Here is a 17,491-nt window from a genome sequence, read left to right on the forward strand (position 1 = left end):
TTATTTTAAATGCACCAAATTAATACATATACATATACATATTTATTGAATGATAATTACATTATACATATCTAATATAAGTATCCTGGTCTCCAACTTGTATATTATTGTTGATGTGTCAACCACCTGTAATGTAAAATAAAGTCTCTCTTGGAGCAAAATTAAGTCTCTCAAACTTATCCTTTCTTTTTTCTAGCTGTCTTGATTCTAGGGCATATCTTTGGTATATTCCTATTATTTTTTAATTTTATAATTTTTGTAGAAAGTTTCCTTAAGATGAATTTATATTTAAAATTTAAATTTCTTGTCTCACACTTTTTAAAAAAATAATTTGGACATCGCTAGGTAGTTTTCTTGAAGTTTAATGGATAAACATTCTGATTAATTCAACAGCCTATAAATCATGTTAATCAGATAAAATCATCTGGTCAAATTATGTTCGATATACTCGATTCAGATTCAGCAATTTTTTTATAAAAAAAACCAAGTAAATTGAACTTATCAACTTTTTTCCTAAATGCATTTTAATATTTCTAAATTTCAGTTAATTCGATTAGCTTATACCTGAATGAAATTAATGGAGGGTTGGTTAATTTTAATTTTAACTCCCATTATTTTGAAAACAATTGTCTTTCTTTATCTGTATAATTGACTTGTCATTTTCTTCGACGGTTAAGATCAGAAACTTGGCCTCGTCGGATTCATTGATTTGACTGGGGATCCCATTTATGAATTCAGAGCCAAACACGTACTACAATTAAATCCAAACCGTGTCCAAAACGCATCGGGTCCCACATAGAGGAAATTAATTTTAAAAATTTGTTAAACGTTACAAAAAATATTTAATACAAACAATTAAATTCAGTGAATTTACGTTTTGGTCAGTAAGATGATTTCACGAATCTTTATCTATGAGACGAGTTAACTCTATCGATATTCACAATAAAAAGTAGACAAAAACTTGTGTGAGACAGTCTCATGAGTCGTATTTCGTGAGACAGATCTATTATTTCGATCATCCATGAAAAAATATTACTTTTTATGTTAAAAATATTACTTTTTATTGTGAATATCAGTAGGGTTGATCCGTCTCACAGATAATGATTCGTGAGACCGTCTCACAAAAGACCTATTCTAAAAAATAATACTTTTTCATGAATGACCCAGATAAGATATCAGTCTCACAAAATACGATCCGTGAGACCGTCTCACACAAGTTTTTGTCTTAATAATAATAATCATATTTATTTCATTTTTGTTTTTAATATTGTTTTAAAGATGTCGATGTCTTAATTAAATTAAATTATTTATAATTTACTCTATTTGCATCTTACAAATAGGAAAGTATGCATTTTTAACAAAAGCAATGCTTGAAATTCAACTCTCTCAGTTCTTGAATGCACCATTGTAAAATTTTCACCACATGCTACTGCAATAATGGCTTCTTGCCTTCTCTCTAACCAGCAGGATCGAAGAGGAGGAAATCTGTAACTGTTGCTGCTTTGATCCATCTTACTTCGATTTGATCCAGCTTCATACTCCCCAGATGTCGAAACAGACGTACACCGTGTGTTTCTGCTTCCGGCGGAGGTTCCAACTGGCGGCGTCTGAGGCGCCGGCGGACATTAAGGAGATTTTCAATGAGTACTCGGAGAACGGCGTGATGGGTCTGGAGCAGCTGCGGCGGTTCCTGGTGGAGGTGCAGAGGGAGGAGAATGCTACGCTGGAGGATGCTCAGGCGATAATGGACAGCCTCAAGGAGCTGAAGCACATCAACATATTTCATCGCCGGGGGCTGAATCTTGAGGGGTTCTTTAAGTACTTGATCGGGGATGTGAATCCGCCGCTTGATCCCAAGCTCGGGGTAATTTCTTGATCAATTTGACTGGTGCAGCAGTGGATCGTGCCTGTGATTTGGGTCTGATTTGAGGTTTTTGTCGTTGATTTTTCTGTTGATTAGATTTTTTTTAGCTCCGATTAAGTGAATCGAGGAGACTTGGACTCTTTGCTTGCAAATAGAGATAAGACCGTGACAGCTTAGTGTGTGATGCATGGTTTTGATGCTTGGAAGTTTAATAAAATGTCAGCAAACAAAGATCACGAAAAACTATGATTAGTGATATGAACCTGGAAAAATCCAAATCCTAGAATTTTGTCCATATTTTACGGAGTTTAGTTCTTTGTTGACTAGGTTGGTTTAGACCAGCTAGTGTTTCTGAGACTTTTCTTCTTGTCACTGAACGGTCATTCTGAGGGACGGGAATTTCGCGTAAGCAGGGGTGGGGGAGGGGCGGATGCAATGGATTCAGGAGGCGAATCTTGATTGTTAATGAACTCACATTTGAAAATTTGAAAAATTTCCCCACAATTGGACTACGTCTGGATTATTCTAATAATACTATTATAAAAAAGTTGAGTATAGTTTTATTTGAATGATGATGTTCGCCGACCTCTTTATCGAGATGGAAGCACTCTCTACAAACATTATTGTGGAGCAACGTTCGGATAGAATCAAGTGTTTTGGCAAAATTTAATACGAAGAAACAAAGTTTACGGCAAGTTGGTGGGTCGAATGTATAATGGGATTTATTAATACACCATTTTTACAAAATGCTATAGCTAAATTGTATTTGCCAGTTTCAGCAATAGGAACGAAATTGTTTTGAGACCACATGAATAACCACATTTAGCAAAACTACAACATAAGGAGTCAGATAGCACTGTCATTCCTAGCTTACTCTGTTCATTAATATTGCTTGAGACCTGTTTTTTCGATGTTTCTGCTCAAATTTTAGCTGCTAGCAGCTTGCATCTCTTGTTTATTTATTTTTTATTTTAAATTATTCGACCAATCATTTTCTTGCATTAACCTCGTAACTTATGATTCTACCTTTACAGGTCCACCATGATATGGATGCTCCGATCTCGCATTATTTCATATACACTGGCCACAATTCTTATTTAACAGGGAATCAGCTAAGTAGTGATTGTAGTGATGTCCCTATCATAAGCGCACTGAATAAAGGTGTACGTGTTGTTGAACTAGATATATGGCCGAATTCCACGAAAGACAATGTTGACGTTCTGCATGGGAGGTATGCTTTTCAAAGTTTTTCAAATTTTTTATTGACTTGAACTGTACTCATTTTTAGTATAATTCCCTATGATTTTCTAGCTCTTAACATTTTCTGTAACATATGATGATAGAACATGCTAGTACTGGAATTCATGATATCATACATGATTAAGAAAACAAGTGTATCATTTATGCCAGCATGAATCATATGAGATTTTTTTTTGTATAAAATGAAAAATAAATCTAAGTTTTATGATGGTTTCGTTTACATATGGATTGCACACCTCTACTTGCATGTAACATAGGCTACGGCCAAGCCAGTTAGCCCAAGGAAGGTAGGTAAATATAAACTGGTAATGCATATACATAATGGAAAATATGCATAAAGATGGAGTAATTGAATAGTACTATATTCTGTTGACAGCTTATATTTCCTGAAACAAACATAATAAATTTATTATTAAAATGGATTTATAAGAATATTGATTCAAATTCTTCAAATGACTATCTTATTTTCGTGTTTCGCTGTCATCCAAATATATGGCAGCAAGCACATATATGTCTAGGAAGAAAGTCTGTGGATGTCCTGCATGCTGGAAGTCAGTACTGTTTGTGTGTTTGGTAATCTGAACGAATCATTATTTCTGTTTATTCTCTTTTTAGTGTTTTTCTTCTTTCTTTGCTTACTTGTAGGACTCTGACCACTCCTGTTGAACTTATAAAATGTTTGAGATCAATCAAAGAACATGCTTTTATTGCATCTGAATATCCTGTTGTGATAACACTTGAAGATCATCTTACTCCAGATCTCCAGGCTAAAGTGGCAGAGGTATGCCTATGGAGTTTAGAAATGTGGTTAGGCACTTCCATTTCTTCATATTGATTATCTCATGACTGAATCCAGATGATAACTGAAACATTTGGAGACATGCTGTTTTCTCCTGGTTCTGAATGCTTGAAAGAGTTTCCCACCCCAGAATCTCTGAAGAGAAGGGTAATTATATCAACCAAGCCACCCAAAGAATACTTACAGGCCAAGGATGTTAAAGTAAAGGAGAGTGCATCACAGAAGGAAAAGGATTCAACTAAAGAAGAAGCTTGGGGAAATGAAGTCAACAGTTTTAAAGCCAATCTTGATGATGACGAGGTGTATTTTTTAACTACTCTCCCTTAGCACTGACTCATTTACCTAATAATCTAAAGTTCCTAGTTTTTCTTAATCTCTACTTTAGGAGGATGATTTAAACGGAAACAATGATGAAAGCGATGAAGAGGACCCTAAGTTGCAGCAAAATGCAGCACCAGAATATAGGCGTTTGATTGCTATTCAAGCTGGAAAGGGGAAAGGAGGAATGAATGAATGGCTTAGGGTGGATCCTGATAAAGTCAGGCGTCTCAGCCTGAGTGAACAAGAGCTGGAAAAGGCTGTTATAAATTATGGACAGGATATTGTGAGGTAGTTTATCACATGCTAATGCATCAGTTTTCTTTTTTTCCTGTTTGATGAATGAACCTAACACTGTATACTCTTCAGTTTGGTTTTGAAATTTAGTTATTGCTTTTTCTAAGAATTCAAATAATATGTTGACCGACCGATAGGATGTATGGTGGAGTAAGGTTATGGAATACACTTCTTAGTTTCGCACAGAAGATAAACTGAAATAATGACGCATACACGAGGATTGAGACTGGCATACGATAGATTCATGCAAAAAAAATCACTTTGGATGGTTATCACTCTATTAACACTAAGAAAAATGTTAGTAAAGGGCTGCAATTTCTTGCAAATTTGAGAAAGATGGATGGAATGATTTCGCTGTTGCAATTACCCACCACAGCTATTTTATGCCCTCAAATTGTTGCAAGGTGTTCGTTCTGTTTTATGGTTGTTAATGTTTTCGTCTGTGAATTTCTTGTAGTTCTTGGGACTCTGCATTTTCTAATCCTTAACATTCTCATACTTTTTTACTTCAGATTTACAGGAAGAAACTTGTTGAGAGTATATCCGAAGGGAATACGCTTTGACTCATCCAATTACAATCCCCTTGTTGGATGGATGCATGGAGCTCAAATGGTTGCATTCAACATGCAGGTTAGTGCATCTGAGGAAGTTAACCATATAGAATTTGTAAATCGAACTGTTTTTTTACCGCAAACACGGAATCATCTCACTAAATTATTTCCTGTATAAGCACATTAAAACTACTTTTGAAGAGGTCCTCCGGCAAAACGAGGAAGCTTTTAGTCGAGGGAGTGTTTCTAGCATTATCAATAAGCTGTTATAGTTACGGCTGTTCTTAACTGTGGCTTCAGTCACTGACTCCCCTATCAGTAGGTCATCAAATTCCCGGGAAGAAAAAGAATAATTGCAATGCCAGTAAAAGAATTATGCATGCACTTATATTAAATCTGAATTACGCATGCACTTATATTAAATCTATATAGTCGGTAGTTGTCTTTTTTTTTTTTTTAACTTTTTTTTATATATGAATTTGAAGATTAGAACTATTATATTAGGGGGGATTCTGAAGAAGAAAGATCTTATTTTATTTTCCTTTAGCATCCCTGATTTAGATAGTCTTCCCAATCACAAAACAAAAATGATTATTAGATTTTTCTTTGTAAATTTACAAAACATTAAGGGAGTTTATAAAGGAAAATCTAATAATAATTTTGTTAGAGGTTGCAAACACATCCTTAATGTTGCAGATGGAAAAGAAAATATATACACATTTAACACTAATTTAACCTCATTTTTACACTGGCTAAATAATCAAGACCAAAAGCTATTTAACTTCAGTTGAATGTTTATGTGTCACGTCTCAAACCCAAAGCATCGCATTAGTGATTTCTGGTTCGTAGTCAAAATTTTTGGTTCTAACATAGCATTTTAGGCTTCACAGCCTGGTGTATTAGAATAGTCCGGGGCAAATAAGCCAGTTTTATGATCTTGCAACAGGGTTACGGAAGATCACTTTGGTTGATGCATGGCATGTTCAGGGCCAACGGTGGCTGTGGATATGTTAAAAAACCCGAGTTTTTGTTAAAGGCCGGTACGAACGGAGAAGTCTTCAATCCTAAAGCAACATTACCTATCAAAGTTACTTTGAGGGTAAGTTGAAACATTTGATGTTTTCATGTTCTCAACCTTGGGATTTCCCTATATCTGCTGAATCTGTGTAATTTTTTTATTCTTATGTATGTGCTTTCTGCTGAACAGGTGACAGTCTTTATGGGTGAGGGATGGTATTACGACTTCCATCATACACATTTTGATACTTATTCACCTCCGGATTTCTATGCAAGGGTAAGTTGCTACTACGAACCTTACTTTGATTTGTTGTCTACTTGTTGATTATATGTTTGGTTTTGGCTCTCAAACTTTTGTTATTATCCTCAATTGTCGTCAATGTGGCTGTTCTGTCGTTTACCTCTTAACTTGAATATCACATTGTACCACCTTCGTGGATTTTTCTCTGTACCGTGTTTAGTTAGATTTGAGCAGTTAAAGATTTAGCATTTAAAGTTGATATTATTTCCGAAATTTTACTTCATTAGCCGCCATGATTAAGTCCAAAGCTTGCAAAAGAAGGTACATTTTTGCCAAGGGACTGAATAGTTGTGAATGGAGTTCTAGCTTAGGAAATTCAGTTTGATAAATCATCGTAGGTAACTAAGTTGCTAGTATTTATCTAAAACTCAGGTGGGAATTGCTGGAGTGCCCGGTGATGTTGTTATGAAGAAAACAAGGAGTCTTGAAGATAATTGGATCCCAACTTGGGATGAGGTGTTCGAGTTCCCATTAACAGTACCTGAACTAGCTCTACTTCGGATCGAAGTCCACGAGGATGACATGTCTGGAAAGGATGACTTTGGAGGCCAAACATGTTTACCGGTGTCGGAGCTCAGAAAAGGAATCCGAGCAGTTCCACTACACTCACAAAAGGGGGATAAGTATAAATCTGTCAAGCTTCTCATGCGATTTGAGTTTGTTTGATCCGGAACTTATTTTTTCTAAACTTGATCTTGCCTGTGTTTGAGATAAACCCGAAAAGATGTAGATAAATGCAACTTTATTTCGTTGTTTTTTGTTGAGCTGTGTGATGAATGGCATACTAGGATATATGAAATGTGTCTTAGATGTCAATGGTTTGTGGCGGTCTTTCTTTTACTATTGTTTTTCATCTTGTGCCGAAATTTGATTACGCCTCCGACAAGCCAATTGTTCACTTGTTTGATCAAAAGACTTTCAATCAATATCGATGAGATCTCAGCATCAATGGATAAATACAATTCCGCAATTGACTCATGTCTCTCCTGTACTGTCTTATTAAACTTGAGACTATTATATTAACAATTTTCGGTGTCATGGTCTGACTATTTATTTAATATCAAATTCACCCTTATTTTATCTAGCATTCGAGAAAAAAAAAATCTATGATTGTAAATTTATCGACACACAAATCTGAGTCATCTAAATCTTATCCAATTATCCAAATTCAAATGATCATCTCTGATGTAACTAAAACTTATTAGCATATACCAAATGCCAAGGGGTACAAGTTTCTAATTAAAAAATATTTTTTAATTGTAAAGAAACAAAGCTCTCTGAATCTCTGTTGATCAATGCGGAACAATCACACTTTCAAGAATTTAAGCTATATCCAATGTGATTCACCACACAATAAGCAAGATAAGAAAAATAAGACTCAAGACAAGATTTACGTGGTTCGGTCATTAATCGACCTACATCCACGGGAGGAGCTTATCTGTATTGATTATGCAAAAATGAGTTTCAATTACAATGAACACAACAAGCACTCCTACAGAATTCACTCTCAACATACACTCTCTCTTTTATCCGAATACACGTTCTTGAATCCTCCTGGTGTGCTTCCTTTTGCTTCAGGTTGACTGCGTGAATCTTTTCTCAAAGAATTGAACTGTCTCTTCTGAGCTTCTTGCTTCTATTTATATGGGCATAACTCCTTTTACAGTTATCCATACGGTTACAACAGAAGTCATCCACTCCAATTACTTTCTTGATCCCTCAGCACTGAAGTTGTTATCTTTGCCATGTCACTCATCAAATGCTCACTAAGATGGTTGAATTGGCACAATGAAGCCACAACTCTCCACCTTGACAATCAACCAGCTTAAACTGATTAGCTCCTCCAGGTTCCCCTTTCTACGTCTTTATGTCACTTGAAACATTTATCAACTCTAAGCAGTGCTGAAACTTTGAGTTAGAAATAACCTTCGTACACATATCTGCCGGGTTGTCATTTGTACTTATCTTCTTTATTGACACAGAGCCTGTTTCAATTACATCCCTTACAAAATGCAAACGTACATCTATGTGTTTTGATCTTTCATGGAAGACTTGATGTTTAGATAAATGTACAGCACTTTGACTATCACAGTGAACATTTATTGTCTTTTGAGCATATCCCAAATCTTCCATGAATCCTTTCAACCATAACGCTTCCTTTACAGCTTCTGTGACAGCCATAAACTCAGCTTCTGTTGTTGATAGAGCTACCACATGTTGCAACATAGCTTTCCAACTTACTGATGTTCCATACACTGTAAAGATATATCATGTTAAGGATCTTCTTGTGTCTATACTTCCAGCAAAGTCTGAGTCAACATATCCAGTTACAACGTCCAATACTTCACCAGTGTGACTGAACATTAATCCAAGCTCAAGAGTTCCCCTAAGATATCTGAGGATCCACTTAATTGCTTGCCAATGCTCTTTTCCCGGGTTGGCCATGAACCTACTTGCTAAGCTAACTGCATAAGCAAGATCTGGCCTTGTGCAGACCATAGCATACATTAAACATCCCACTGCACTTGCATAAGGAACCTTCTGCATATTGGCTTTGTCCTGTTCAGACTTTGGTGATTGGCTTGTTGACAGCTTAAAGTGATTTGCAAGTGGTCCCTGCACTGCTTTACAGTCACTCATATCAAACCTTTGAAGCACTTTGCTTAGGTATCCTGTTTAAGTGAGCCATAAAACTCTCTTTGTCCTGTTTCTAACTATTTCCATTCCTAGTATCTTTTTGGCAGCCCCTAAGTCTTTCATTTCAAATTGTTCGTTGAGTTCATGTTTCAGTTTTCGTATTTCAGCAAGGTTGTGACATGCAATCAACATGTCATCGACATAGAGTAAGAGATGCATTTGTCTTCCACAATGAAGTGTCTTATGGTAGACACACAAGTCATGCTTATTCCTTACAAAGTTGTGATTCAACATGAACTCATTGAATCTCTTATACCATTGCCTAGGGGCTTGCTTTAGGCCATAGATGGACTTTCTTAGAAGACATACAAGTGGTGTTTCTGTCTTAACTTCGAACTTTTGTGGTTGCTCCATATAAATCAGTTCTTCAAGATTTCCATACAGGAAAGCTGTCTTAACATCCAGCTGTTCTAGTTCAAGATCTTCAGTTGCTACTATGGCAAGCACAACTCTTATTGACCTGTGTTTAACAACAGGTGAAAAGATTTCTTGGTAATCTATTCCTTCAATTTGCGAGTATCCTTTTGCCACTAACCTAGCCTTGTACCTAGGCTTCTCAACCCCAGGTATGCCTTCCTTTTTCTTGAAGATCCATTTTGAGCCAACAATTCTCTGATTTTGTGGCTTGGGAACCAGTTCCCAGGTTTTGTTTTTTATTAGAGAATCAACTTCATCTTTCATTGCCATATGCCATGAGTGTTTCTCTTGTGAGTTCATAGCTTCTTCCACACTTTGAGGTTCATCATCATCCAGTTGAGAGGCCACAGTAAACGCATAAGAGACTAAGTCTGCTTGGCCATATTTCTGTGGTGGTTTAATGGTCCTACGTTCTCTGTCCCTTGCTAATTGATAATCATACAGGTTTGAGTTCTGAAAAGTTGTACCTTCTGTGGAATCAGACATGATTTCCTCCTTTTCCAGTAGTGGTTTAGGAAGCTCCACCTTAATTTGAGTATCATCACTGCTGGTACTTATCTCTGGAGTTGAAATACTCAATGGTTTACTCTTGAAAGGATACATATCCTCCTGGAAAGTCACATCCCTGCTAAGAAGCAGTTTTTGAGTTCCAGGTTCTATACACCATAATCTATACCCCTTTACTCGTTCAGGATAGCCAAAGAACACACACTTGATAGCTCTTGAGTCTAGTTTTCCTTGCTTTATATGTGCGTAGGCAGCACATCCAAACACTTTTAGTTCATCTAGATTAGGAGATGACCCTGTCCACAATTCCATGGGAGTTTTAAAACCCAAAGGTATTGATGGACTCCTATTAATTAAGTAGCATGCAGTAGCTACTGCTTCAGCCCAGAAGGTCTTGGGCATCCCGGAGTAGGACATGATACATCTCACTCTTTCAAGCAGTGTTCTGTTCATCCTTTCTGCTGTGCCATTTTGTAGTGGTGTGCCAGGGATTGTTAAGTGCCTTGAGATACCCTTCATTTTACAGAATTCAAAGAACTCATTTGAGCAAAACTCCAGCCCATTGTCTGTTCTTAGCTTCTTAAGTTTCTGCTCAGATTGATTTTCAGTGAGGGTCAACCAAGTTTTGAACTTGTCTAAAGCTTCACTCTTATTCTTTAAAGTGTAGACCCATACCCTTCGAGAGAAGTCATCAATTATAGATAGGAAATATCTAGCCCCACCATTTGAGATAACGCGTGAAGGTCCCCAAAGATCAGAGTGAACATATTGCAAGGGAGCTTTTGACGTATGTAACCCTTTGGTGAACTTCACTCTAGTGGATTTTCCTTTTACACAGTCTTCACAAAATGCTAATGGATTAAGATATTTGTTTCCTATCAATCCTTGCTTATGTAATTCTATTAAGCCTTTCTCACTGACATGGCCAAGTCTCAAATGCCATAGCATTACATTGTCTTGGTCTTTTTCTACTGAAGCAGCAGATCCGACAATGGTGCTTCCATCTAGAATGTACAAGCCATTTTGTTGCTTCCCCTTCATGAAGGTTAGAGACCCTCTGGAGACACTTAGTATTCCTTGAGCAGCTTTGAATGTATATCCTTGTTTATCCAGGGTGCCAAGAGAAATGAGATTCCTTTTAAGTTCTGGTACATAGCGTACTTCTTCCAGAATTTTTTCAGTACCATCTCTCAACCTTAGTCTGATGGTCCCAATACCACTAACTTTGCATGTTTTATGGTTACCAAGAATGACTTGTCCCCCATTGGACTCATATAGAGAGTCAAACAAATCCTTGTTAAGACTCATATGAAAGGAGCATCCACTAGTCTAGTATCCAACAATTTTCCCTTTTGTGATCTGATGTGCATAGGACATCCCCACTTTCATATCCTTCAAGAGTTACCTCTGCCTCACCTTGATCTCGTTGTTTTTCACCATTTCTTTTGAGTTCTGGACAATTCCTTCTGTAATGACTAGGTTTATGACAGAGGAAGCACTTGAAATGTTTTGACTTGGATTTTGATCTACTTCGGTGTTTTGATCGAAAATCCCTTTTGTCAGTTCTCCCACGGGAGTACAATCCATCTCCAACTTCTTTGTACTCCTTTTCATTATGAGTTTGGGATTATTTTGCCTTTAGGGCCTTTTGCATGTCTTCGAATGACAGGGACTCCCTTGCATACTTCATGGTGTCGGAGAATACTGAGTAGGATTTTGGGAGGGCATTAAGAATGATAATGGCCTTATCTTCATCTTCTACGTCTGTACCAATGTTTTGTAGATCTAATATGAGCTTGTTAAACTCATCAAGATTTTCAGATATTGATTTCATCTCTGTCATCTTAAAACCGAATAGCTTTCCTTTTAGGTACATTCTATCTTGAAGTGATTTTTTCATATACAAGGATTCTAGCTTGTTCCATATGCCAGCAGCTGTCTTTTCCGAGGATACTTCCCGAAGGACTTTATCGTCTAGATTCAAAGTGAGGGTGCTGAACGCCAATTCAAGAATTTCATCTTTCTTATCAGGGTCAAGAGTATCAGAGAGATTCTTTTCACCCTGCAGTGCTTTCGCTACTTTCTGTTGAACAAGAATGGCGTACATTCTTCTTCGCCATAAGCCAAAGTCTCCCCTTCCATCAAAACGTTCAATCTCAATCTTTGTACCCATTGCTTTTACTTGTACAGCCTTGAACATGGCTCTGATACCACTTGTAAAGAAACAATGCTCTCTGAATCTCTGTTGATCAATGCGGAACAATCACAATTTCAAGAATTTAAGCTATATCCAATCTCATTCACCACACAATAAGCAAGATAAGAAAAATAAGACTCAAGACAAGATTTACGTGGTTCGGTCATTAATCGACCTACATCCACGGGAGGAGCTTATCTGTATTGATTCTGCAAAAATGAGTTTCAATTACAATGAACACAACAAGCACTCCTACAGAATTCACTATCAACATGCACTCTCTCTTTTATCCGAATACACGTTCTTGAATCCTCCTGGTGTGCTTCCTTTTGCTTCAGGCTGACTGCGTGAATCTTTTCTCAAAGAATTGAACTGTATCTTCTGAGCTTCTTGCTTCTATTTATATGGGCATAACTCCTTTTACAGTTATCCATACGGTTACAACAGAAGTCATCCACTCCAATTACTTTCTTGATCTCTCAGCACTGAAGTTGTTATCTTTGCCATGTCACTCATCAAATGCTGACTAAGATGGTTGAATTGGCACAATGAAGCCACATAATAATTTTTATTTGCCATTAAGCAATTTAATAATATAATATATTATATGAGGGTATGTTTGAGACATAATAACGGAAATATATGACATTTTCGAAAGAATACGATGGATCACAAAAGTTTATATGAGACGATCTCATTAGTCAATTATGGTAGAGTAAGTATCTTGTGAGACGGTCTAACGAATCTTTATCTGTGAGATGAGTCAACTCTATAGATATTCACAACAAAAAGTAATACTCTTAGCATAAAAAAGTAATATTTTTTCATGGGTGACCCAAATAAAAGATTCGTCTCAATAAATACGACCCGTGAGATCATCTTACACAAGTTTTTGCCATTATGTTAAGATTGAGAGTTAGACCTAACTCAATCCCAAAAGTTTGTTCAAGGGGGAGTGTTATGACTTTTGCTTACCTCAAATATACAGTGTCATGTTTTAACAAGTGTTTAAGCATGTATATCATTCACACAAACAATATATATTTAAAGCTTATATTAAGTACCATAATTAAAATAAGATAACTTTATTTAGAAGAATCGATAGAGAATGAATTTTGAGATACAGTTTTACTTGGTCTCCATTATGTTAAATTATTATTGATAACCATACCAACTCCTTTATTAACCAAGAACATTAAATCTCTCTATTCTCTTTCCCAAGTAATAAATAGAAGTGTATTATTTATTATTGTTTTTAATATTCTTATTCAAAATTTAGTACCAAACAATATATTTAATCGATGTTTTTACCAAGATTTCAATGAGGTTATAAATCTTCCGAACAATGTATACACTCAACTATGCATTTCCTACGATCTTAGTTTCAGTCGTCACTTCAGATTGATGGATATGAATTATTTGTTCAATCAATTTATGAATAATAAATTAAAAAGATTAGTAACATGCAACCATATATAAACGAAGAGAAAATAATTCCTACAACTCAATAATTCAAAAACATAGTTTCGAAGTGTTGATTCGTCTTGGGCGTGTGGGTGCGCCGTAAACGTGCAGGCGCTCGGGATGTTCTACTCTGGCATCTGTTCATGGTCTGGGCGAGCCCTGCGGTTACGCGCCATCATCTGTTCTTTGTACCAAATGGCCTTCTCGCGCGCGGGTGCATGCTTTGGGTTGTCTGCGCGATGCTTTTTCTCATGTTAGCTCTGATCATTTTATCCATTTCATATCGTATTTTTGCCCTTGAATGCATGTAATACCCATGTCTCTGTAAATAACGTTAAAACGTAAGAAACACATAATTTTGTTCGACAACTAGCATAATTCTTGATAATTTCTATGACAAATTAATTGCAAAAATTGCATTTATCAAGGAAGATTGTTCAAAGTCATATATACAACTCTGAAATTCTTAATCCAGCCGATAAATGACATCTAACGCACCTCCTCTAGTCTAAAAATAAACAACTGGAGCGTGAAGTTTACAAAATATTATCGGGTGACTCATAATGCAGTCCGACACATAATAGTAAGGCTTGACCAAGATCGAAACATATATCTGATATCATGTTAAGATTGAGACTTGGACCTAATTTAACTCCAAAAACTGACTCAAGGGAAGATTATTGTCCAAGTCCATATATACAACATTCAAGGACTTAATCCAGTCAACGTAGATATATAACAAATAGTGTGAGTCAAATCTCTAACTCGACTCGATCTATAAAAAATATTATTTTCTGTGTAAAAAGTATTAATTTTTGGTGCATATATGAACCGATAAACTCATCTCAAAAATATATATTTATAAAACCGTCTCATTGGAGATTTTCCAATGAGACTTTCTGAAGATGGATATATCTTGGCACCTTATATCAGTAATTTAATTGAAACGAATGTGAAAAGCTGTGGAAGGTGAATCGAGGGTATAAGTCGGTTAGATCCGTGTAATGGAATTTTGTGTGGAATATCGATGGGGCTTTTGAGTTCCCTGTTGAGGAACTGCAGATAGTGCTAATTTCCTCACAATTTGCAGACCATTTGTCCTAATTTCACAAAATAATGAACACAATCACAAAACAGTAAACTTTGAAGTACCGTAAAGGTCTTGAAACACACCTAAAATCATTCTGAACCAACAGAAACACCAGAAGATTTAAATGAGGAGATGAGATCAGATAAAGCATTTAGTGATTGGCTTGAAAAACCATCGGTTTTTAAGGAAACATCTATTTTCTCCTTCATATGCAAAGCTCTCTCTCTTATTTCTTGGCCTTGTCTATCAAGCATTATCTTTCTGATTGCTGATTCGATCTCCTCTCTTTTCAACCCGTATTCCAGTTTGATCCCAAGTTGCCATACGTCACTTACGTATCGAGAATTCACCGGCTGATCTGCGAATAAAGACGAGCATATCATCGGAACACCTTCACAAATACTCTCAAGAACAGAGTTCCATCCGCTGTGAGTCCAAAATCCACCAACGGCAGGATGAGACAACACCTCTTGCTGAGGTGCCCATTTGACAATACATCCCCTTTTACCCACAACCTCCAAGAATTCATTCGGAAATGATTCCAGCCATGCCGAGCCTTGGACTGATCCAGGCCTGACCACCCACAAGAATGGCTGCATACTATGTGCCAGACCCCAAGCCACTTCTCCTACATCATTTTCATTCATTTTCGCAGCACTCCCGAAGCTGACATAAATAACAGAACTCGGTTTCTGGGTATCCAGCCAGGAAATAGAGCTTCTATCTTGTGTCAACAAACTGCTCGAGGCCGCCGAAAAGAATTTGTGAAACGGCCCGATTAAAAACGTTGGTATGCGAAAGTGCTCCTTAAGATTGGCGAGATTCGGCTCTTCCAGATCCTGGAAGGTATTGAAAATGAGCCCAGATGCAGTCTTTGTTCCTTCTACCATGTTACGTATGATCTTCAGCTCGATCAGGTTCCGTGTTTGAATACCCGGAATGTCTTTTACTCTAAGTGGTGGTAGCTCAAGCACTGGATCCTCTCTCCTCGAATCTAATCAAGAAAGGGTCAATCTTTTTCAGACAAATTTCATAGTCTTCAAACACAGTTAATAAATTAGCCCCAAGAAATTAAAACATACCCAGCATATCAGAGAAGTACCCTTTTTCTCGAAGAACAGGAACAGAAGCAAAGGCTAAAAAAGAGCAAACACTACTTGTCCTGAGCACAATCCTGGGTATGCCAAGATCCTCCGCAACAGATTGCGAGGAATACATCATCGCATCCGTAACCATACACGCAACATCATCATGGGTTGATAACAACTTCCCCAAGCACTCGCGAGTGGGCCCGACACAGTTGGTGTTGAGGCGATCAATGAGGCCAGCAAGGTCACCTTTGGATGCTTGATCTTCCGGTAATCCGTCGGGGATGAGGTGAAACGTGAATTGGGGGTACCTGGATGGATCCGGAGAGTTGAATTGAGTGTGTAGGATGGAGATCGTGAAGCTTTTGGAGCGGAGAATGTTGGCGAGCTGAATCATCGGGCTTATGTGGCCTTGAAATGGGAAGGGGAAGAGGATTACTCTGCGTGTTCTTGCATGCTGTGAGATGGCTTTGCTGGGATTATTAGGCCATCTCTAACCCATTACGCTATCTTAGTGTCACACTAACTTTAAAATAGTGTAATTCTTACACCAAATATAAAATTCATCTCCAACCCATCAACTCTAAACTCTACATTAAAAGAATATTCTCGAAATATTCTCTATTATTTTATTAACAACAAATAATTTATTTCACAAAATATTAATTAATTTAATTATAACTGTATAATTAAGATATTCTTGGCATATTTTATACTATTTTAAATACTAAAACTAATTTATCACAAATTATTTATTAACATAATAATATTATCTTTATGAATTATGTATTAAATTAAAATATCCAAGTTTTTTAAAATCACTTTTTTAAAATTAATTGTTTGAAATAATACATTTGTAGAATTAAATTAGATTATAAAACTAATTATATAATATTTAAAGTTTAAGTAAAATTAAAATAAAAAACAATTACAAAAATTTTTTAAAAAAAAAAAGAAAAAACCCAACGCTATTGCTACAGTGTTGCACCAAATTTGGTGCAACACTGTAGCACTACTCTATTTTGGCGTCAAGAAACACTACTGGTTGGAGCAGATAACCCTGCACCAAAATGGTGTAAAAACACCATTTTGGTGCAGGGTTGGAGATGGCCTTATCCATGGATACGCTACGCTATCCTTGAGTGAAGAAGATAGCTCTATGCTTTTTGGACAAGTCCAAGTAAAGGAAAAGTAAGATACTGCCAAAAAATTTCCAAAAAGATGGAGAAGTCCAGGTAAAGGAAAAGTAATTATTCAACATTACAATTATATCATATTGACAAAACATTAAAAAATAGCAAAATATTCATTAAATAATTTCAGCTCCAATTGAATTCGAAAAAAATTTGAACATGTTCGAATTAAGTTCGAATTCAATAATTTCAAATACGAATCAAATATTAATCTAGTATACTCGATTCGTTTACGTACACTCCTACATTACATTGAGCATTGCTGATGTGGTGTCGGATATTACAATCGTGACACTTCATTTTAAAAGGTCCGAAAATTGCAAAAGAAAAACACAACTATATACAAGCACACAAAAGTCCATAAAATATTGTCTACAAGAAACAACTATACAAGCACACAAAAGATGTAAACACCACTAGTTTATATATCA

The 17,491-nt window shown here is 36.4% G+C and overlaps 2 protein-coding genes across 3 annotated transcripts; one reads left to right on the forward strand and one right to left on the reverse strand.

The window, feature by feature from the left end:
* The first annotated feature begins 1,350 nt into the window (after window positions 1–1,350).
* Window positions 1,351–7,247, forward strand: LOC140807041 (phosphoinositide phospholipase C 2-like). Its single transcript, XM_073163696.1, has 9 exons — window positions 1,351–1,864; window positions 2,899–3,095; window positions 3,770–3,905; window positions 3,981–4,223; window positions 4,309–4,532; window positions 5,051–5,168; window positions 6,036–6,188; window positions 6,297–6,383; window positions 6,780–7,247. Exons 1-9 carry the CDS (start codon window positions 1,547–1,549, stop codon window positions 7,071–7,073), a joined length of 1,770 nt encoding a protein of 589 aa, XP_073019797.1. The 5' UTR covers window positions 1,351–1,546; the 3' UTR covers window positions 7,074–7,247.
* A 6,645-nt stretch (window positions 7,248–13,892) lies between these two features.
* On the reverse strand, window positions 13,893–17,101 carry LOC140807946 (UDP-glycosyltransferase 76F1-like). Of its 2 annotated transcripts, XM_073164909.1 has the most exons (4): window positions 16,994–17,101; window positions 15,862–16,358; window positions 14,861–15,773; window positions 13,893–14,009 (listed from the first exon to the last, which is right to left on the reverse strand). In XM_073164909.1, exons 2-3 carry the CDS (start codon window positions 16,262–16,264, stop codon window positions 14,869–14,871), a joined length of 1,308 nt encoding a protein of 435 aa, XP_073021010.1. In that variant the 5' UTR covers window positions 16,265–16,358; window positions 16,994–17,101; the 3' UTR covers window positions 13,893–14,009; window positions 14,861–14,868. The 2 variants fall into 2 exon arrangements, with proteins under 2 accessions (XP_073021010.1, XP_073021009.1); XM_073164908.1 differs by lacking the exon at window positions 13,893–14,009 and having other exon boundaries at window positions 14,821–15,773.
* Between the last annotated feature and the right edge of the window lie 390 nt (window positions 17,102–17,491).

Source organism: Primulina eburnea, chromosome 12 (assembly GCF_022965805.1).
Source record: "Primulina eburnea isolate SZY01 chromosome 12, ASM2296580v1, whole genome shotgun sequence".
Taxonomy (NCBI): domain Eukaryota; kingdom Viridiplantae; phylum Streptophyta; class Magnoliopsida; order Lamiales; family Gesneriaceae; genus Primulina; species Primulina eburnea.

What these genes read in the sequence shown, in the direction of transcription:
- LOC140807041 (XM_073163696.1), top strand. Translation starts at nt 1,547, where the DNA reads ATGTCGAAACAGACGTACACCGTGTGTTTCTGCTTCCGGCGGAGGTTC. An exon ending in TCCAGGCTAAAGTGGCAGAG is followed by an intron (nt 3,906 to 3,980) that starts GTATGCCTATGG and finishes GACTGAATCCAG; the next exon opens with ATGATAACTGAAACATTTGG. An exon ending in CTATCAAAGTTACTTTGAGG is followed by an intron (nt 6,189 to 6,296) that starts GTAAGTTGAAAC and finishes TCTGCTGAACAG; the next exon opens with GTGACAGTCTTTATGGGTGA.
- LOC140807946 (XM_073164909.1), bottom strand. Translation starts at nt 16,264, where the DNA reads ATGATTCAGCTCGCCAACATTCTCCGCTCCAAAAGCTTCACGATCTCC. An exon ending in GTACTTCTCTGATATGCTGG is followed by an intron (nt 15,774 to 15,861) that starts GTATGTTTTAAT and finishes TTTCTTGATTAG; the next exon opens with ATTCGAGGAGAGAGGATCCA.